The 21,491-nt window shown below is 44.6% G+C and overlaps 1 protein-coding gene across 2 annotated transcripts; it reads left to right on the top strand.

The window, feature by feature from the left end:
• The first annotated feature begins 6,990 nt into the window (after positions 1 to 6,990).
• Borcs7 (BLOC-1 related complex subunit 7) lies at positions 6,991 to 18,876 on the top strand. Of its 2 annotated transcripts, XM_059256928.1 has the most exons (5): positions 7,022 to 7,248; positions 16,480 to 16,542; positions 16,667 to 16,710; positions 17,419 to 17,439; positions 18,424 to 18,876. In XM_059256928.1, exons 1-5 carry the CDS (start codon positions 7,111 to 7,113, stop codon positions 18,473 to 18,475), a joined length of 318 nt encoding a protein of 105 aa, XP_059112911.1. In that variant the 5' UTR covers positions 7,022 to 7,110; the 3' UTR covers positions 18,476 to 18,876. The 2 variants fall into 2 exon arrangements, with proteins under 2 accessions (XP_059112918.1, XP_059112911.1); XM_059256935.1 differs by lacking the exon at positions 16,667 to 16,710 and having other exon boundaries at positions 6,991 to 7,248.
• Positions 18,877 to 21,491: the final 2,615 nt, after the last annotated feature.

Raw genomic sequence — 21,491 nt, 5'->3', positions numbered from 1 at the left:
CTAGATCTGCTTTAGGGGTCCCCTGGTAGTAGGATCAGGATCCATCCCTGGTGCATAAGCTGGCTTTTTGGAGTCCACTACCTATGGTGGGACATCTCGCACAACCTTGAGGCAGGGGGAGGGGCTTGGACCTACCTCTACTGAATGTACCAGGCTCTGCTGACTTCCCATGGGAGGCCTTACCTCTTGTAGGAGGGAATAGAGGGTGGGTTGGAAGGGGAAGGCTAAAGGGGCAGGAGGAGGGAAGAGGGGGATCTGTGATTGGTATGTAAAAGAATAAAAAATTTCTTAATTAAAAAAAAGAAAAAAGAAAGCTTGGTGGCAGTGGTGCACACCCTTAATCCCAGCACTCGGGAGGCAAAGCCAGGCAGATCTCTGTGAGTTCAAGGCCAGCCTGGTCTACAGAGTAAGATCTAGGACAGGCACCAAAATTACACAGAGAAACCCTGTCTCCAAAAACCAAAAAACAAACAAACAAATCAAAAACAAAACAAAACAAAAACTTTACAAGTTAGCACACCTCAAGTATTTTGTTATAGCATTGAAGAATAGAAAAATCCGGTATATTAGCACAAGCTGGTAAGCTCAGCAATTAGGAGGCTAAGGCAGGAGAATAATGAGTTTGAAACCAAGCTAAGCTATATAGTAAGATCCTTTCTCAACAAAGAAAAATAACTAAATTTGGTCCCAAATAAAATCTCAGCCACAAAAAGACTAATACAGATGATTTCATTAATACATCAAATCAAACATTTAGGAGAAATGATACTGATTATCTATAATTTTCTAAGAAAATAGACACGGAGGAACATTTCCTGACTAATTGTGTAAGGTGAACCACACCTTGATACCAGAAGCATGTAAAGACATTCCCTTCTTTAAAGATTTATTTCATGTGTACGAATGTTTTGTCTGAGTGTATGTATGTGCACCATGTGCATGTCTGCCAGAGGAAGTTAGAAGAGGGAGTCACCTTTGGAACTGTAGTTATCCATGATTGTGAGCCACCATGTAAATCTTTGGACTCAAACCTTGGTCCTTTGCAAGAACAATTGCTCTTAACCACTAAGCCATCTTCCCAGCACCCAGATAAAGACATTCTAAGGAAGGAACAGTACAGAGAGTTATCTCTCATAAACATGCATACAGAAATCCTCAGAAATTATGTTTTAATCCTGTAGGTGTTCTGTGTTTTGAGGGACCTAGATTCCCACTACACAATCCAAACATTCATAAAGGTAATTATACCTCATGACCACATAGTATTTATTCCTGGTATGACAAAGTAATGATAAAAGCACACTGCATTGCTGGGCATGGTGGCACATGTCTTTAATCCCAGCACTGGGAGGCAGAGACAGGTGGATCTCTGTGAATTCTAGGTCAGGCTGGTCTACACAGTGAGTTCTAGGGCATCCAGGGCTATACAAAGGACCTGGTCTCAAAAACAAAAACAAACCCCACCAACAGAACAAAACAAAAGCACACAGCATCATATGCTATCTAGAATTGTATGTAGTAGGTTTTTTTGTGTGGCTGGCAGTAATAGGTTTGCTAATATCGCCATCGCCATAAACACGTAAGTAAGGTGATAAGAAAGAGTTCAGGGGTGGCAAGATGGCTAAGTGGTAAAGGCACTTGCCACCAGGCCTGGGAACCTGAGTTCAGTCCCCAGAACTCACATGCTAGGAGAGAACCAACTCCTGCAAGTTGTCCTCTGATCTCCTTATACATCTTGTAGTGCAGGAATGTCAACAATACACACACACACACACACACACACACACACACACACACACACACACTAATATTAACCAAAAAAATTTAAGCTCCAGTATAACCATAGGGCACCACTACCACATGCATGGGCTATGTTTTATACACACACATGTAAACACACTTCTATACATCTTTATTAGAATATTGTTCAGCCATTAAAAACAAATGAACTTCTGATATGTACATCATAGATAAACCCTGAAGATATAATAAGCCAGTAATACATGAAACAAAACCAAATGTTCTGGGTGGTATCTAAAATAGAAAGTAAAGTTGAAGTTTAAAGCATAAGGGCTGGAGAGGTGGCTCAGAAGTTAAGAGCAGGTACTGCTCGTCCAGAGAGGACCTCAGTTTGAATCGCAGCTCCCACATCAACAGCGACCTCCTGGGACTCCAGCTTCAGGGATTCCAACTCCCCTGGCCTCTGGGGACACCTGCACTCATGCGCACATACCTACACACAGACACACAGACACACAGACACACACAATTAAAAATAATAAGAATAAATTTTTTTTTTCGAGACAGGGTTTCTCTGTAGCTTTTGGAGCCTGTTCTGGAACTTGCTCTATAGTCCAGGCTGGACTCGAACTGACAGAGATCCACCTGTCTCTGCCTCCCAAGTTCTGGAATTAAAGATGTGCACCACTCTGCCCAGCAAGAATAAATATTTTAAAAAGATAAAAAAAATTAAAATAGAAATTGCTGTGGGATGTCTTTCTGTATGATGTGAATATATGTGTTGCTCCCATTGGCTAATAAATAAAGCAGCTTTGGCCTATGGCAAAGCAGCTCAGAGGCAGGCAGGAAATCCAAGCAGAGATACAGAGAGAAGAAGGGCAGAGTCAGGGAGATGCCAGCCCGCATCCAAGGAGCAACATGTAATGAGACACAGGTAAAGCCATGGAACACGTGGTGATACATAGATTAATAGAAATGGGTTGAGTTATAAGAGCTAGCTACCAAGAAGCTTGAGCCATAGCCCATACAGTTTGTAATTAATATTAAGCCTTGTAATGTTTATTTTATAAGTGGCTATGGGACCTCAAATGGGAAAGATTCATCTGGACAGTGGGGCCGGGCATGACTGGAGAAACTTTCAGCTACGAGAAGTTTCCAGAGGGTAGGTGGGGAAGAGAATGGGAAGTTATTGTTTAATTGGTACGCTGTTTACTACGATGAAAAGGTTCTGGAAATGGTGATTATAGTTGTATAGTATGTACATAATGCTACTAATTGTACAATAAGAATAATGAAATGACAAATTATATATACATTTGAGAAAGTCACATTTTATTGTCATTACAGTGGCCATGTATATTTATAATAATTGTATACATGATCATGACAGCCTCTAAGATTACATCTCAAAGGTTTGTTTTGAGTGGTTTCATTGCTGTGATGGAATACTTGGCAAGCAAAGGAAGAGTTTATTTCAGTTCACAGTTTGAGAGTGTCCATCATAGTGCAGACATCACGATGGCCAGAACTTAAAGCAGCCAGTCCAGTTTATCCAAAGTCAAGAAGCAGAGAGCAATGAGCACTCACGTTCAACTTATTTTCTCCTTTTTATTCAGTTCAGGACCCTAGCCCAGGGAATGGTGTTGCCCACAGTTCAGGTGGGTCTTCTCATGTCATTATGTGGATTAACCTAATCTAGATAATCCCTCATAAACACATCCAGAGGCTAACCCAATATAGATAATCCCTCATAAACACATCCAGAGGCTAACCCAATATAGATAACCCCTCATAGACACTTCCAGAAGCTAACCTAATATAGACAGTCCCTTATAGACATGTCCAGTGGCTTATCTCTTAGGTAATTCTAGGCCCTGCCCAGTTGACAATGCTAACCACCACAGTCGCTAAAGAACCTTTCTTTTTTTCTTTTGGTAAATGAGATCAAAAGGTGGTTCCTGACGTTCATTCACCTACAGTTACAGTGGATACAGTAAAATGACGGGTCACAAGTGTGGCACAAGGGCCATTTATGGTCTCATTTACTAGAGTCCCAGAAGATTGCAGGGTTTCAGCTGGGAAATGACAAGGCCACAGTCATATCCACTTAGCTTTGAGCATGGCCTACTGGGATTTTAACATTTTTATCTGAAATATCTCTGTATAAAAAGAAAATTGTTGTTGTGGTGGTGAATGCTTTTAAATCCCAGCGCTTAGGAGGTAAGGGAGCTCTCTGTAAGCTGGAGGCCAGTCTGATGTAATACTGAGGCCTTGTCTCAAAACCTAACAAACAAATATTTAAATTGGCTGTCGAACAATAGCTTGGGAGAAAAGATATGGAGTTAATGTAATGATCACCTCCAGAAAAGGTAGATTTAAGGAAGTCAGTAATACTAGTGAAAGAAATGTGTATAATGAGGTAACTCAGGAGTATCTAATTTGTGGCAAGTCTTTCAAAGTATAAATAGGAGCTAGAAAGACAGTTCAATGGTTAAGAGCAAATTGCTGTTGTGGAGGAACAGAGTTTGATTCCCAGCACCCAACCATGTTGAACAGCTCACAATCACCTGTACTGCAGCTCCAGGGGACCTAATGCCCTCTTCTGGCCTCTGAGGGCACCTTCAGACACATACACATACCACCCCTTCTACATATACAAATGCACAGAAAAATGAAATAAATTGAAGATGGAGATATGTCTCCTTGGTTAAATATCTACAGAGATAAATTATTCTATAAATAAAAAGTAGTATGGCAAGGAGAGGACATATGGTAGAATTCTGTGTCAATGGTTTCAGGCAATAATCCTTCATGTGGCTCTCAGCTTGTTCTGAGATTCTTGAGTTAGGAATTTTCTTGAATGAACTGTTTAAAAAAAATCTCTGCAGATTCTCAATTTAGGATTTTTGTATGTGTAACTTTTCTATTACTGTTCTTTTCCTTCAGAGGTTCCAGTGTACATTATTTGTCGCCAGTGCTTTGGGCCTGTGGCACCACAGTGCACCATGGTGGCAGTATGTGGTGAAGGACTGTTCACTCCATGTTTGGGAAGGTATCTTAGTTTGGTGTTTGGTTTTTTTTTTTTTAAACTTGTTATCTTTAGGGATTTCTTTCTTTTCTTTTTTTTTTTTTTTTTAAGATTTATTTATTATGTACACAATATTCTGCCTGCATGTATGTATGTCTGCAGGCCAGAAGAGGGCACCAGATCTCATTACAGGTGGTTGTGAGCCACCTTGTGGTTGCTGGGAACTGAACTCAGGACCTCTGGAAGAGCAGTCAGTGCTCTTCACCTCTGAGCCATCTCTCCAGCCCCTAGTTTGGGTTTTTTTTTTTATCGCTGTGAAGAGACACCATGACCGTGGCAACTCTTATAAAAGAAACATTTAAATGAGGGTAGCTTACTTAGTTTCAGAGGTTTAGTCATGACGGGGAGCCTGGCGGCAGGCAGAAGTGGTGCTCAGAGTCCTTACATCTTGATAGGCTGACTGACACACTGGGTGGTATCCTGAGCATAGGAAACTTCAAAGCCTGCCCCCACAGTGACATACTTCCTCCAACAAGACCACACCCACTCAAAGCCACACCCCCTACTAGTGCCACTCCCTATGAGATTATGGGGGCCAATTACATGCAAACTACCTACCACAGATGGAAAGAGAGACAAAATGGGACCAGGGTTTCAATGTCCCCTTCAAGGGCTACTCCCAGTGACTTCACTGTTTAAGTGTTACAGGTCGGATGGGAAGGTATCCGGGCAGTTGTAAGCCAAGAAATATCACAAAGTCACACAGTACTGAGAGGATTGGGGAGCCAGACCAGAGCCATGACAGGCTTCAGATAGCCCTGCAGGGACCAGGCCTTAGTTTCGGTTTCCTGGAACTGGCCGGAGCCGAGCAAGCCATTCTCAGGAAGACCAGAACTCAGGGGCAACCAATTAGCAGGTGCCTCGCAGCCTGCTACTGGCTCAGCAGATGCCACCCCGGTCCCCAGCCTTCTGCTAGCTAAAAAGTTTTTCCTACCCTCCTGTCAATAAGCCCCTAACCTCTACAGCCTCCAACCAATCAGCTCCCAGACTAATCTTTCCTCCACCAATCAACACCAGATTAATCCCTCCTTCCTGGAATTCCCCTAACTCACCTTAAAAGGAACTTGCAGCCTCCCTTCGGGGGTCTCTATTTGTCACCCCAACCTGTTGGAAATAAGCGCTCTTGCTAAATTGCATACATGACCGTTGGTCTTTCTTGGGGGGCTTCTCTCGGACCCTAACAGGAACAACAAACCTCACAAAAGAGATTGGAAGGGAAAAACCCAGGAAGGTTGCTGCCTCTACCATGGTGAGAAGCAGCAGAGAATTGGGCAGAATACATGGGGTTTCTTTGGGGGAGGGTGGGGCTTTCCAGGATGGCCTGGGATTAGAGGGATTATGTGGCCTGATTTTGGGGGCAAGCCCAGGGATTGGTGAGTTTTTTTTTCTTGTAGGGTGGGGCCTGGTCACTCTGCCACTTTAGGATTGGGAAAGGCAGTTACAGTCCTTTAGAACCCTTTGGGAAATGTGGCTGGCGGCGTGGGGTGTGTGTGTGTGTGTGTGTGTGTGTGTGTGTGTGTGTGTGTGCGCCTCTGGCCACTTGCGTGCCTTGAGACTTTACAAAATTTACAAAGAGAGTATCTGCCCATTGCAGATTTCCTTGCCACATGAATACCCAACACTAATATCCTTCTGTTAAGCCCCACTTCCAAAGTTATAAGCAGGGTTTATAATAATCGATAAAAGTATTAGTGATGTTGACTTTTTTTTTCACTTTAGTAAATTTGAATTTATTTTTCTTTGCATTGTCTGTGTCCTTTGACGATTTTAATGAAATGTCTGTTCGAATTGTAGGAAATCTCTACTTTATTTATAGATGGGGTCTCACGTATCTCAATCTGGCGGCTTCAACCTGCCAAATAGCCAAGGATGACCTTGAATTTCTGACCCTTCTGCCTCCATCTAGAGAATGCTGGGATTACAGGGTTGTGCTACCACGTCTAGTTCAGGCAGTGCTGTCTGTAACACAGATGAGGAACGTAAGACCCGGGGTTGAGTAATTTGTTGCCACACCGCTGCTTAAATGGTAGAATTAAATGGGTTGGAGTCCAGCTCTTCTGACTCTAAACTATAAATTCACTTAAGTTATATTCCATCCGCTCCAGGGTGGCTTGCTTAGACCTTGCCTTCCATTCTCATCAACTGAGCATTTTAAATCATTTTGGTAAGCAGCCTGAGCTAAGCGCATGCGGTCCTTCCTCTTGGCAGGACTGGCCGCTTTGCATCTCTTTTGGCCCCAGGGACTCGCCGTCGTCTGGCTGCGGTGTTCCCCGGTTGAGACGATGGCGACTGGGACGCCGGATTCGCAAGCACGATTTGGTCAGTCGGTGAAGGGGCTTCTCACCGAGAAGGTGAACACCTGCGGGACCGACGTGATCGCGCTCACCAAGCAGGTGCTGAAAGGCTCCCGGAGCTCGGAGGTGAGCGGGGCGTGGGCTCCCGGGCCGCGCTGCCAGCGTTCGCTCGGGGAGGGGCGGCGCATTGCATCCTGGGAGTGTGGGCTGTGGCCCCGCGTCGGTGGCGTGCTGGTCGCGTTTCTTCAGCTTAGGGTGAGCGGATGGAGCTGGAAGAGGCGACGTGATGGGAACCTGTGTTCTAGAAAGGGGAGAGGCACAGGCCGAGCCGCCGCTCCTGCCCGGTGCCCCTTTGTTCTCAGTCCCCTTTCGAAACTCGGCCTGGCGTTGCTCTCAACTTCCCAGATTCCTGTCACCCCCTTGTCCGTGGGTTTATTCTTTGTATTTCTGACCACGGTCTTCATTGTTTCTTAGAGGAGCGTTTTCCATTGCCCTGTTCTCCTTCCCCCTCCTCCTCTATGAATGGAATGATTTGATGACGTGTACACGCTGCATGTTGAAGTAGTTATCTATTCTAGAGAAAGTGTGTGCCCACACAAAGACGTGTGCATGTTCATAGCACTTTTCTTCATGAAACATGCTCGTGGGCAGGTAAACGAAATACAGTGACCTCGCAGTTGCATTGGTATGTATTTACTAAAGGGGAATCAAACGTATGGAGGTGCATGATGGACAGACCTATAATCTGAGCTCTCAGGAGGTTAATGCAAGAGGCTGGAATACATAGGGACTGTTTAAAAAAATAAAAACTAGCTGGGCAGTGGTGACTAATGGCAGGAAGAAAGGGTTCTAACTGACTCTACTTGTCCACTCATTCATTCATTCATTGAGCAAATACTAAGTGCTTATTAACAGCTGGTACTCCGAACAAAAGTAGTAATGGAGCAGGGAGTAGTGGCTCATGCTGAGGCAGGTGGATCTCTGTGAGTTCAAGACCAGCCCTAGTTCTAGGACGGCCAAGGCTGTTACACAGTGAAACCCTGTCTTGAAAACAAAACAAAACAAAAAACAAACAAAAACTTAAAAACCAAAAGAAATGAAGGGTATGTCCATTTTGTTAGATTAAACCACCCACCCATAGCTAAGACTTCTTGTAGCTGGAGTTTTTCTGCCTGGCCCACAGTCAGGACAAATCTCTTTCACCTGCCAGTCCCACAGCCGTTCAGACCCGACCAAGTAAACACAGAGACTTATATTGGTTACAAACTGTATGGCCGTGGCAGGCTTCTTGCTAACTGTTCTTATAGCTTAAATTAATCCATTTCCATTAATCTATACCTTGCCACATGGCTCGTGGCTTACTGGCATCTCCACAAGCTGTTTGTCATCATGGCGGCTGGCAGTGTCTCTCTGACTCAGCCTTCCACTTCCCAGCTTTATTCTCCTCCTTGTCCCGCCTACACTTCCTGCCTAGCCAATGGCCAATCAGTGTTTTATTTGTTGACTAATTAGCAACACATTTGCCATACAGAACTTCCCACAGCAACTTCTAGTTTTGCCTTTCTTAAAATGGAAGCCTAGAATACATATGTAAAACAGAACAAACGGTAATATTAAATTTCCATGAATTTCCCCTGCAGATTGGTTCATTATTTTCTTCTTCCTTAATTTAGTAACAATTGGTCTTAGCTACTCATCTTCAACAAGTGGTTACAGTTTCAACCTAGCTTTCATAGACTAGCAAATCTCTCCTTTTCCACATATCTGTTTTCCTATGTAGTTGTGGTAACCGAACAGTATGTTCTCAGGTCTTTGGGTTTGTGTATGAATGTTCACAGTCTCTGACTCACATTAGTTATGATAACCTGTTGTGTAGCTAGCTTTTACTGACTGGCTACAAAACCAAACAGAAATCCCAGCTGTACAAGAAGTGTTTGTCCTTACTATATTACAGAGCTGTTGAAGTCACCGACCTGCTGTTCTCTGCTGATGGGCTTTGTGTGGTTCCATCTGACACACTGTTTTTAGGAGAAAGCTTGAAGAATTTAAAGAATCGTTATGTTGCCTTTTCCAAATATAAATTATGCAAATCATGGTTTCACCTTGTGACACTGGATCATGGTTGCACAGAATTCCTGTGTCAGTTTTGTTGACAATCATGTTGGCTTTTCTTTTTCATGATTTATAGATTCTATTTATTCTGTAGGAAATGTATGTGCATGCAAAATATCCCACACATCATATAATTGCACACACACATTTTCTTCCTAGATAAACAAATTGTTGAAGACATGGTATAAATATGTTTAAACTTTAAAGAAGTGGGTTTTGGGCCAGCGAGATGGCTCAGCAAGTAAAGGTGCTTGTCACCAAGCTGGCCCATCTGAGTTCCGTCCCAGCCTGGGACCCATATGGTGGAAGGAGAGAACCAACTTCCAAAGATTATTGTCTAACTTCCACAAATGTGCTATGGCACACATGTCCCTCTCTCCTCTACAGAATAAATACATGCAATTTAACATTTTTAAAGATGACTGTAGTAGCACATGCCTTTAATCTCAGATTTGGGAAGCAGAAGCAGGCAGATCTCTGTGAATTCAAGGACAGCCTAGTCTACATAGTGAGTTCTAGGCCAGCAAGGACTACATAGCAAGTTCTAGCTTAGACAGGGCTTCATAGTATGACCCAGTACCCCATTTTTTTAAAGATGGATTTATATTTAACTACTAGTGTATGTTGGACATCATGAATTTACTTTTACATGGCACTATTGGATAAGCTAACAAAAACCACTGTCACATTGGTTGCCTCTAAAGTAGCCTGCTCCTTCCCATTCCTCATCTTTATGCATCTCGTACCCAAGTGTCTTCTCCTGTAGGAGGTCTGAGTGTGACCCCACTAAGCAGTGTGGATTAAATCAAGCTGAAGTTAACCTGGTTTCTGGACAGGATTGACATATTTCACAATTCTCCAGCCTTTGTCTTTACTGACTTCCTTCCATAGCGTGGATAGCACATCACCTCTGCCATTTCCTTCACTGGTTTATGAGGTGGTTGAGGTGTCATAGTGACTTTCTAGTTACAGCTTTCATTTACAAATATTTTTTGAATGTCTGCTGTGTGCCAGGAGCTGTTCTAGTTTCAAGGGGTAAATCCAGGTACCCAGGAAGCTTAGCATTTTTTGTGGTAGTGCTGTTGGTGTTGAGCATTGAACCTAGGCCTAATTCACAGGAGGCAAGTGCTCTGTCACTGAACACTGTAGCCCAACCCTGAAGCTTACATTGAAGTACTGTGGATTTATGTAGTCTGAAAAGAAGGCAGAGTCAAAGTTCACACTGTAGGGAAGAGACAGATAATAAACCCAGTGAAACACCCAGCCTTAAGTGGTGAATAAACATTCTAAGGAACATGAATCTCAGAGCAGAGAGTGGTGACAGGTCTCTGGGAAAGTGACATTTGTTCAGACAGTGGAGTGAAATGCACAGCAAGCCATGTGGATGTCTGGAGCCAGAGCAGAGAGTTGTAGGTAGGACTGTGGATTGAAAGGCCTTGAGATGAAATGTGTACAAAGATTGGGTACCAGTCTGGCTGGTCCAGAAAGTGAGGAGAAATGTACTTACGCCCACAGCCAGTTAGTGACAAACGGCTATTCTCTTGCACACCTGTCCTTCAGACACTCCATTTGAGTCTTGTATTAGTGAGGGTCATTGTGGGGTGTTGTAATTGTTAATGTTTTTGCAGTACTGGGGTGGAACCTAGAGAATACTATAGGCAAACATTTTATCCTTGAGCTATACCCAGAGCGTGTACATGCATGTGTCTAGAAGACAACCTCAGGTGCTGTTCCTTGGGTGTCATCTACTTTTTAAAGATTTTAAGACTAGATATCTTTGGTATGGGACTCACCAAGTAAGTGAAGGACACTAGCCATGGAGCCCTGGGATCTGCCCATCTTGCTGGTGTGAGCAACCACATTTGGCTCCCTAGCCCTTGGGTCCTAGGAATCAAACTCGGGTCCTTGTTCTTACAAGGCAAGCACTTTACTGAGCTCTATCCCCAGCCCCTCAGCTGTATAACTTAACAAAAATGTGGGAGGTGATGACATGGGGGAGGGGCAGTGAGCACACTCTAGTTGTGAAAATGAGAAACTCAGTGAAGATGGATAGGTGAGAAAAACTCACTGAGTTAATTATGAGCAAGCCAATGATAAAAACTTAGAGAAACGTTTGTGGATCCAGAAAGATTCTGTACCGATTGTTTCTGTGCTATTCCTTGTTAACAAGGTAAATCTAGAAGTGTTAAATGGTGTGTGTCTGGTTGATGTATCCGAGAAAATGCTGCAAAGTGTCAGTGAGTTCATCTTGCATTCTGGGGAAGGCCTTGACTCATGTGTAGCTTTGTCTGTCTTGGAACTCACAGAGATGCTCCTGCCTCTGCCTTCCAGGTGCTGAGATTAAAGGTACGCACCACCACCACCACCACCACCACCACCACCACCACCACCACCAGAGACCAGGTCTTAAAAAACAAATGCAGTTCGAGGCCAGCCTGGTCTACAAAGCGAGTTCCAGGAAAGGCGCAAAGCAGCACAGAGAAACCCAGTCTCGGAAAACCAAAAAAGGAAAAACAACAACAACAAAACAAATGCAGAGGCAGGTCTCTGTGAGTTCAAGGCCAGCCTGCTCTACAGAGTGAGTTCTAGGACAGCCAGGGCTACACAGAGAAACCCTGTCTCAAAACAAACAAACACCCAGCCAAAAACAAAGTAAATGCAGAGAGCAAGTGAGGAAAGATAGCCTGATGTCAACCCTCCCTACACACACACACACACACACACACACACACACACCCCCCACAAAACTGGCCACAGGAATTGGGGGTGTAGCTCAGTGATAGAGTATAGAGTTCTAGCACGGGCCTGAATTGGATTCCTAGCACCACAGGAGAGGAACCTGCACTTTCATATGCTGTTGCTGGGAGTGCAAGATGATACATCTGTGACTCGGGAGAATTTGTCAACATGTAACAAAACTTGAACCAGGATCAAGATTCTGCATGTTCATCACAAAGATGCTCTAGGATGCAGACTCAGGGGAGCGTTTTGGTTCATCTTTACAGTAGCAAAGACTAGAAATAGCCTCCCAGTCTGTGGGCTGAGACTGGTTGAGTGTCCTAGTGTGTCCATGTGCTGTGGTGTGATATTTGGGATTGTGAAAGAGTAGTTGAGGAGATTCTCTCACGTGGTTTGAATGAGAGTGGCCCTCATTGGCTCATTTGAATGTTTAGTGGATTGGCTAGGAAGGATTAGGAGGTGTGGCCTTGTTGGAGAAGGTGTGTCACTGGGAATGGGCTTTGAGGTTTGAAAAGCCCACACCAGGCCCAGTCTCTCTGCCTCCAACTTGTAGATAAGATACAAGCTCTCAGCTACTGCTCTGTTCCCTGCCATCATGATGGCATGGACTCATCCTCTGAAACTTTAAGCAAACCCCCAACTAAATGCTTTTATAAATTGCCTTGGTTATGGTGTCTCTTCACAGCAATAGAAAAATAAGTCTCTGTCTCTTTTTCTCTCTCACAGATATCCATATATTATATTATACATATCTATCTATCTATCTATCTATCTATCTATCTATCTATCTATCTATGACTGATATGCAGATAGATCCATTTATCTCAGGGTTATGTTGTAAAGTGGACAATTACAAGGTATGGCGCAGTACCTGTATAAGTTGTAAGTAAGAGGATGGGGTACAGTTGGCCTTTGGTGTCCTTGAGCTTCACAGCCAACTACAGACTGAAAATGTAGTCACTGTCTGTATCTGTACTGAAACATGTGTAGTATTTTCATTGTCCCCTAGGTACTGTGTAACAGTTACATAGCACCTTCATTGTACTAGGTAATAATGTAATCTAGAGTCGCACACCTGAGATCCCAGCCCTTGCAAGGTAGAGGCAGGAGATCAGAAGTTCAAGATCTTCCTCTGTAGCATGAATCCTGATTGCTCTAATCATAAAAGCCAGGAGTCAGATCCTGGGATAAAAGCTGACAGATCAGAGAAGCACAGCCACTGGAAAGTCTTCTTACCTCTACCGAGTCCTCAACTTGAAAGGGCCGAGGTCCCTTCTCCTCCGCCTTATATTCCTTTCTCCGCCCAGCCATATCACTTCCTGCCTCAGCCTCCCTAGTGCTGGGATTAAAGGCGTGTGTGTCTCCCAAATACTGGGAGCAAAGGCATGAGATCCCAAGTGCTGGGATTAAAGGCGTGTGCCACCACTGCCTGGCCTCTATGGCTAACTAGAGGCTGGCTTTGCCTTCTGATCTTCAGGCAAGCTTTATTTGCTAGACCACACACAAAATATCACCACAATCCTCAGTTACCCAGTAAGTCTGAGACTAGACTGAGCTGTGTGCAACCCCGTTTTCCAAAACAAGGCATGGACCGAGGAGATGGCTCACTGGGCAAGAGTGCTTGCTCCGCAGACACCAGGACCTGGGTTTCCGTTCCCAGCACCAATGTCAAAAGCCAGGCATGGCTGTGCATGCTTGTAACGCCAGCATTAGGGGATCCTGAGATCAGGCTAGCCAGCCAGCCTAGCCAAAACAGTGAGCCTCCAGTTCTGTGAAAGACCCTGTCTCAGGCCCATAAAGCAGAGAGTGGTAGAGAGTGATAGAGGAGACATCTCAAGTCCTCCCCTGGCTTCCCTATTTACATAGCTGTGTGTGAACCTGCACAGTCGTGTACATATATACACATACACACACACGCGCGCGCACGCGCACACACACACACACACACACACACACACACACACACACACACACGCGCACACACACACACGCGCGCACACACACCACTACGGACACAGCAAAAACAATAGGCTTGATAGAGCACTTGGGAGGAAGAAGCAGGCAAGTCTCTGTGAGTTTGAGGCCAGTCTGGTCTGCATAGTGAGTTCCAAGACAGCCAGAGCTTCATAGAGAGACCCTGTCTCAAAACAAACAAAAAAGCAAAACAAAAAAAGCCCACCAAAAATGTAAAAAGTAATCAAGAGATGGTCTACAACATTTGAAAGGATGTAAGTAGGAAGTATGCAAACCCTGTACCATCTTATATAATGGACTTGAGCATCCACAGATATCCGGACTAAAAAGAAAGCACAAACTAGTAAAACTACTGCACATGGGGAGAGAACAGGACAGGAAGGGGCAGAGGTGGAAGTCTCATTTCATTGTTCAAACTTTAGAAGCACATGAGATTTACTAATTTAAAATTTTAAAAAGAAGAATGAACTTCAACAATGCTGATGTTCCTGGTGTTGCATGAATCCTAAATGGTCTTATAATAAAAACCTGGAGCCAGATATCAGGGTGAAAGCTGAAAGATCAGAGAAGCAGAACAAACCACAGCCACCACCTCTTACCTCACCAACTCCTCAGCCTGAAAGAGGGCGAGTTCCTGTCTCCTCCTGCCTTATTCCTTTCTCTGCCCAGCCATATCACTTCCTGCCTGTCTCCACCTTTCTAGTGCTGGGATTAAAGGTGTGTGCCACCACTGCCTCGTTCTATTTCTCTTCTAGACTGGATTAATCTGTAGCCCAGTGTGGCCTTGAACTCACAGAAATCCAGAAGGATCTCTGCCTCTGCCTCCCATTAAGTGCTAGCATTAAAGGTGTGTGCCACCACTGCCTGGCCTCTGTTTAGAGGCTTGTTCTGTCCTCTGATCTTCAGGCAGATTTTATTTGTTCAAATATCACCACATCCTGGCTAATTTGGAGTCATCAGCTGCTAGAATTTCCCTAGTCAAGGTGAACAGGGAGGGTTTGATGTGTTGGTAGGATGCAGGTAACTGCCTCTGCAGGGTTAGGGTGATGCACCAGGGCCAGAAAGCTGCAAGCTCGGGTCTCTGCCCGCCTCTCACCCAGCTTCAGCTTTGCTGAGATCAGGTCGCCGTGCTGAATCTGAGCTCACCATTTCTCTTTGGGCTTCAGGGCCCAGCTGTCAGTGAACTCAGAAGTCGGCCTCCACATTTCCTCTTGCACACCTCTTTCTTAGCTCCGTGTGACCATCCTTCCTTCTCTAAGCCTTGAAGAGTGGTGACAGCGAGGCTCCTTCTTCCCTGCCCCCCTGCTCCCCCCTTCCTCTTTTCTCCTTTCTTTCTGCCTTTGTGGTATTGAGATCAGACTCGGCCTTATCACTCCAGATAGTCACTCACCACTCCAGGACACCCCCAGCCCCTGAGCTTCTTCCTATGCCTTTTTCTTCCCCCTTTCTCTCAATTCACCCCCAGACTCTTTTGTGGGAGGTGTGAGACAGAGTTTCTCTGTGTAGCCCTGCCTGTCCTGGAATTCACTTTGTAAACAGACTGTCCTCAAACTCAAAGACCCACCTGCCTCAGCCTTCTAAGTGCTGGGATTAAAGATGTGTGCCGCCGCCGCCGCCTGGCTCACCCGGAGACTCTAAGTCTGCCCTTTTTCATTCTTTCTCTTTGGAACAGGGTCTCCTGGAGCCCAGGCTAGTTCAGAGCTCACTGTGTATCTGAAGGTGACATTAACCTTCTGGTCCTTCTGCTGCTGCTCTCGCATGCTGGGATTCTAGGCCTGCACCATCACGCCCCGTTTATGCGGTGCTGGGTATTGAACCCCGGGTCCTGTGCACCCAAGGCAGGCAGTCTACCCACTAAACTACAGCCTCAGCCCAAGTCTGTTTTTGTTTTTAGATTTATATAATTTTATGTGTATGAGTGTTTTGTCTGTGTGTATGTATGTGTACCGTGTGTGCCTGGTACCTGCAGAGGTCAGAAGAGGACATTGGCTCCCTGCATCTGGAGTTATGGTTGCGATACACCACGTGGGTGCTGGGAACGGATCCTGTGGTCCTCTGTAAGAGCAGCGGGTATTCTTAGCTACTGAGCTGCCACTGCAGCTGCCCCAAGTTTGTTTTTAAAGAACCAGAAGTTAGTGGTCCAGCCAACGCAGTCCTGCTGACTTCTGCTAGCATCTGATGAACGGGCTGTATGGAAAGCTTGGTGTTCTGGAGCCCTGATTCTTGAGGAGGCTGTAGGTGTGGAGCCTGTGTCAGAATGGCCACTGTGCCAGTGAAATGGATTTTCTTTCTCGATGCTGGGGATTCAACCAGACCTGCCAAGCTAAATCACCACCAAGCTAAATCCATTTGTATTTTCTTATTTTGAGACAGGGTCACTAAACTAGCCAACCTTACTCTGTAGTCCAGGCTGGCCTCCAACTTGCCTCAACTTCCCTAGCATCTGGGATTGCAAGCCTATACTGCCAGGCCAGTCTCAGAGTGGGGAATTTTGATCATTACTGTTTTTTTGTGTTTTTTTTTGTCTTCCAGCTGCTGGGTCAGGCAGCTCGAAACATGGTTCTACAGGAAGATGCCATCTTGCACTCAGAAGATGTAAGAAGCTATTTCTTTCATGGTGTGTGTGTGTGTGTGTGTGTGTGTGTGTGTGTGTGTGTGTGTGTGTGTGTTGTATGACCATAGGGAAGTGGACTATTCTGTTTCTCTCTCTGTTATGCAGAGTTTAAGGAAAATGGCAATAATAACAACACATCTTCAGTATCAGTGAGTATGCCCTAACCGGCAGTCACCGACTGCGGCATCCTCACCCTCAGCCTGTGTTCATATCTTCCCATGGAGGTGGGGTGGGTGGGAGGTGGGTAGGGTTGATCAAGGGGAAAGACCCGAGGCTTCAGGAAAGTTGACATGTGGGAGAGTGGGCGATGGGGCCACTTGTTTTGAACCTCCTGTGTTAACCGGGAGCTCTACAAAGGAAGAACCCATGGGGCGGAGCTCGCCGGGATCATGCTACCAATGTGTGGCACCTGAGAGACTAGATAAGTATCTTTCCACTCTGTGCCCAGTGTCTTTCCACCCCTAGAGATGGAGTGTGATGGTGACTGGTATTCCTACACATAACAAAGCGCCAGCAACATAGAAATCGTTCAGGTTTTGAAATTTACAGACAGCAGCGCCCTCATTGTAATTTTGACGAAAACTACAACTGAATTTGCCTTGTGTTGTATTTTTTTTTCTTGTCTTATATTTTATGTGGTGGAGAAGATGCTTGCATACCCTATTGGGATTGTATGGCTGAGAATTCAAGTCCCGATAGCTAATGTTTTTCAGTGTGTAGATACATAGTTATTCGTCTCCACGTAATTATACTAAGTTTAACCAGGTGTATTCAGCCTGCCTGTGATCTGTTGATGATGACTTCTCTCGGCTCACTGAGTCTCCCTGTTTCTTTCCTTTTTCCCCTTCCCGACTTAGGCAAGAAGCTATTCAGAAGAAGTAAGTGACCTCAGAGGTGGTGGGTGGGGCTGATTGGAGCATGCTGGGAGTGACATCTCAAAGGTGGTGGGTGGGCCTGACTGGAGCATGCTGGGTGTGGCATTGCTGGGCCCAGGATCAGTGGAAAACTGGTTGACATGTGCCTTTAAATGACCATGCTCTGGATAGCCTGTTTAAAATTTGAAGAACACAGTGTATTTTAAAGTGTGCAGGAACTGGATTCACTGCCTGTTAAGTTCTAGAAGTTACAGGGTACAGAGGCCACCCTTAGGAATAGACATCCACTTATATTGGTAATATTCACAAATAGAGCAAACATACTAAAGTTATTAAATAGTCTCTCTCTCTCTCTTTTTTTTTTTTTTCCGGTTTTTCGAGACAAGGTTTCTCTGTGTAGCTATGTGCCTTTCCTGGAACTCACTTGGTAGCCCAGGCTGGCCTCAAACTCACAGAGATTCGCCTGGCTCTGCCTCCCGAGTGCTGGAATTAAAGGCGTGTGCCACCACCGCCCGGCAAATAGTCTCATTTTATTAGATGTATTAAGGTGGGTTTTTGTTTTTTTTTTGTAAGCCTTTTTCTTTTTGATTTAAGGCCTCACCATGTAACTCAGGCTAACCCGAGCTCAGTCCTGCCTCTGCTTCCTGAGTGGCGGGTTACAGGTGTGTGCCGCTGCCATGCCCATCTGCGCAAACCCTTCCTCGTGGGTTCCGTTTCTCCCAGCCTTGAGCTGGAGTCTTACTGTGTTTCCATGGTGGCCTCAAACTCGGGTTCAAGTGACCCTCCTCTGCCTTAGCCGCCCAAGTAACTGGGGTAGACAGGTGTGCTGCAGTGCCAGACTCAGGGTTTAAACACTTCTGAGGCCCACGTGGACCGAGGTCAGTTTTGACTTAGGTGTAACAAGAGTGATGTGTTAAAGAGTAGATCATACAAAGAAATGTCTTTCCTGCTCACTTCAGACAACCCTTTTCTCTGTTTGATTTCCAGTGTTGAACAGTCACCTGACCTGCAGGACCAGCTGAGTCATTTATTGAAGTAGCGTGTCACAACAGCAATTGACTCCTTTGCCTGATGCTGAGGAGGAGGCTGTGGGCTTAGTTTCCATTTTCATCTCCAAAAATTCATCTAGAAAAGACTTGTGAAAAGAAGCCAGGTGACTGAACTTGGAATCACTTCTTTTGGTTTTTTGAGACAAGTTTTCTCTGTGTAGCCCTGCCTATCCTGGAACTCACTCTTTAGACTAGACTGGTCTCAGAGATCTGCCTGCCTCTGCCTCCCAAGTGCTGGGATTAAAGCTGTGCACCACCATTGCCTGGCCTTGGAATTGCTTCTTAAATTGAATTAACCCATACTCTTATCAGATATTTAAGTTGTGTTGAATTTCATATTAAAATAAATAGGTTCAATAAGTAGCACTGAAAATAAAAGATAGCTTATTAAGAGCTGTGTTACTGTATTGTCTAACGTGATCCTTAAGCACACTGCTGGGTTTATTTTATTTTATTTTTTATTTATTTTGTATACAGCATGTATGACTACAGGTCAGAAGAGGGCACCAGATCTCATTACAGATGGTTGTGAGCCACCATATGGTTGCTGGGAATTGAACTCAGGACCTCTGGAAGAGCAGTCAGTGCTCTTAACATCTGAGCCATCTCTCCAGCCCCCCCGCTTTTTTTTTTTTGAGGCAGTGTACCCTGTGTAGCCTGCTAGCTTTGAACTAACAATCCTGCTGCTGCAGCCTCTCAAATCACTGCACCTGGGCACTGATAACAGTCTCAGATACTTGGGAGGCTGAGACAGGAGAATCACTTGAGCCTAGGAAGTTGAGACCATTCAGGGCAATACAGTCTTCCTGTCTCCAAGAAGGGGCGGAGGGAGGGGCTTCTGTTGTGAACACGTTAGACTAATTCGTATTTTAAAAAACTTTTAATCATTCATTCAAGAGTTTTCACTTAATGGACACAGAACATGGATAATGGTTGTTGTTTCTCCCTTAGTCACAGCAAATTCTTATGTGAAAATCTGGTGAACGATGTCCTCTCTGGCCAGCTGCAGCCCCTTGCCTTGACCTTTGTTACTGGCTCCTTTCTTTCTGTGACTCTTGATTAAGTGACCTTGGTTCGTTTTGTAATCATTTATAGCCATTCCATTCCCTTCATATTTGGAAGTAACGTCACACAAATGGATGTGCTGATAATTAAGTTACCAAATGGTCTACATAGAGAGACCCCATCTCAAACAAAACACAAAGTCTAAAATACAGAAAACCACAAGTCGCTGTTACAGCTTCATACTTCAATATACTTCAGTCATTAAAGTGTAAGTTAATAAATGTATCACTGACTATGACGTGTATAAAATGAATTAGATTTGAAAAGAGTTCTCTCTCAGCTTACTGCTAAAAATTTGGTCAATGTAAAAATGCCTGGCGCCTTATAAAGACATGACATTACAAAACTAATATTTGAAAGAATATATCCAGATCAATATGAGGAGGAATTTAGCACAAAGTGCTAAAGGAGCAGCAGTTAAAATGACATTTGCTTGTGGTACCATTTCTCTGCCTTCCACAAACTGTCAAAGAACAGACCCTTTCCATATACACCCAGCAATAAACCATGGCCATTGAAAGCTGGTGAGGTGGTTCAGAAGTTAGAAACACTTGCTGCTTTTGGAGAGGGCCCAGGTTCAGTTCCCAGCACCCACTTGAGACAGCTCACAAATGTCTATAAGTATAGCTCCAAGGGACCTAATGTCCTCTTCTGGACTCTTCAGACACCTGTGTCACATATACATGCCTGAACACACATAGACATATACATATACATAATAAAAAGTAAATATTTTAAAAAATCATTAAAACAATCCATTTGCTAAAGAAAATGTGATTTTCATCTAAAAATAAAAAGCAAGATTATATAACAACATTTATGGATATTGATGTTTAAATTTATTTTTATGTGTATAGATGTCTTGCCTGAATGTATGTCTACGTACCACATGTGTGCAGTGCCTGAGGAGACCAGAAGTTTTGGATCTCCTGGAGCTGGAGTTACAGACAGTTGTGAGCTATGACGTGGGTTCTGGGAATGGAACTCGGGTCCTCTGGAAGATCAGCAAGTGCCCTTAACTGCTGAGCCATCTCTCCAGCCCTTGAGGACTCTTAGGGAGGCTGGCTACTTTTGAAAGCTCTACTTTGTTTTCTAATTACAAAAAAGTTCAGGGTAGCCAGGGCTATGTAGTGAAACAGTATCTCAATTTTTCTCTTCAATTTCTTTGTTGTGTATGTGGGGGGGGGGGGGCGGGGGACACACATGTGGAGGTTAGAGGAGCAACTTAGGAAATCAGTTCTCTCCTTCCATCATGAGGATCCTGGTGGACAAATTCAGGTCATATCAGCCATGGTTGCAAGGTCCCTTACCTGCTGAGCCATCTTGCCAGACAAAAGCTTTGTATCTTGAAACATGGCTCTGGACACTTAACCAAAATCAGCCTTCCTAGTCTGTCCTACAATTGCTGGCCCAGTAGTTTTCCAAAAGTATGTGGCAGTCTTCTCAAGACTACCCTTGGAGATAAGGGACGAAAAGAGGAAGTTCTCTACATATGGTCTTTCTTTTGAATCTTAAAAAATCATCAAGAAGGAAGTGGTGGTGCACACCTATAATCCTGGCACCTGAGGGCAAGAGGACCTGTAGGTCAAGGCTGGCCTCAGCTACAGTGAGTTTGAGACCGGCCTGGATTAAGGATCCTTTCTCAATTTTCTACCTCCTTAAAAACCTAATTTTGCTAATGTTCGATACATCTTGCCTGAAGAGCTCAAATAGAATGCCTGCCTTCAGCAGAGATGATACACAACACAGAAGCTGTGTGTGTGTGTGTGTGTGTGTGTGTGTGTGTCTCAGTGGTGGTTCCCTTGCACACATGAGACCCAGGGATCAACCTTGAACACTAGGAAACATCCCCAAAGCCAGAATACAACAAACTGTGGCAGCAGAGGCCCTGACTGATCGGAATGATTGCTGGTCACCATCCAACCCAAAATCAGCCCAGTG

The sequence above is a fragment of the Peromyscus eremicus genome, chromosome 1, assembly GCF_949786415.1.
Source record: "Peromyscus eremicus chromosome 1, PerEre_H2_v1, whole genome shotgun sequence".
NCBI lineage: Eukaryota > Metazoa > Chordata > Mammalia > Rodentia > Cricetidae > Peromyscus > Peromyscus eremicus.
The sequence above is the reverse complement of the archived record's forward strand: the minus strand, read 5'-3'. Positions and strand labels throughout refer to the sequence as shown.

What these genes read in the sequence shown, in the direction of transcription:
- Borcs7 (XM_059256935.1), top strand. Translation starts at nt 7,015, where the DNA reads ATGCGGTCCTTCCTCTTGGCAGGACTGGCCGCTTTGCATCTCTTTTGG. An exon ending in AAGGCTCCCGGAGCTCGGAG is followed by an intron (nt 7,249 to 16,479) that starts GTGAGCGGGGCG and finishes TTTGTCTTCCAG; the next exon opens with CTGCTGGGTCAGGCAGCTCG. An exon ending in CCATCTTGCACTCAGAAGAT is followed by an intron (nt 16,543 to 17,418) that starts GTAAGAAGCTAT and finishes TTCCCGACTTAG; the next exon opens with GCAAGAAGCTATTCAGAAGA.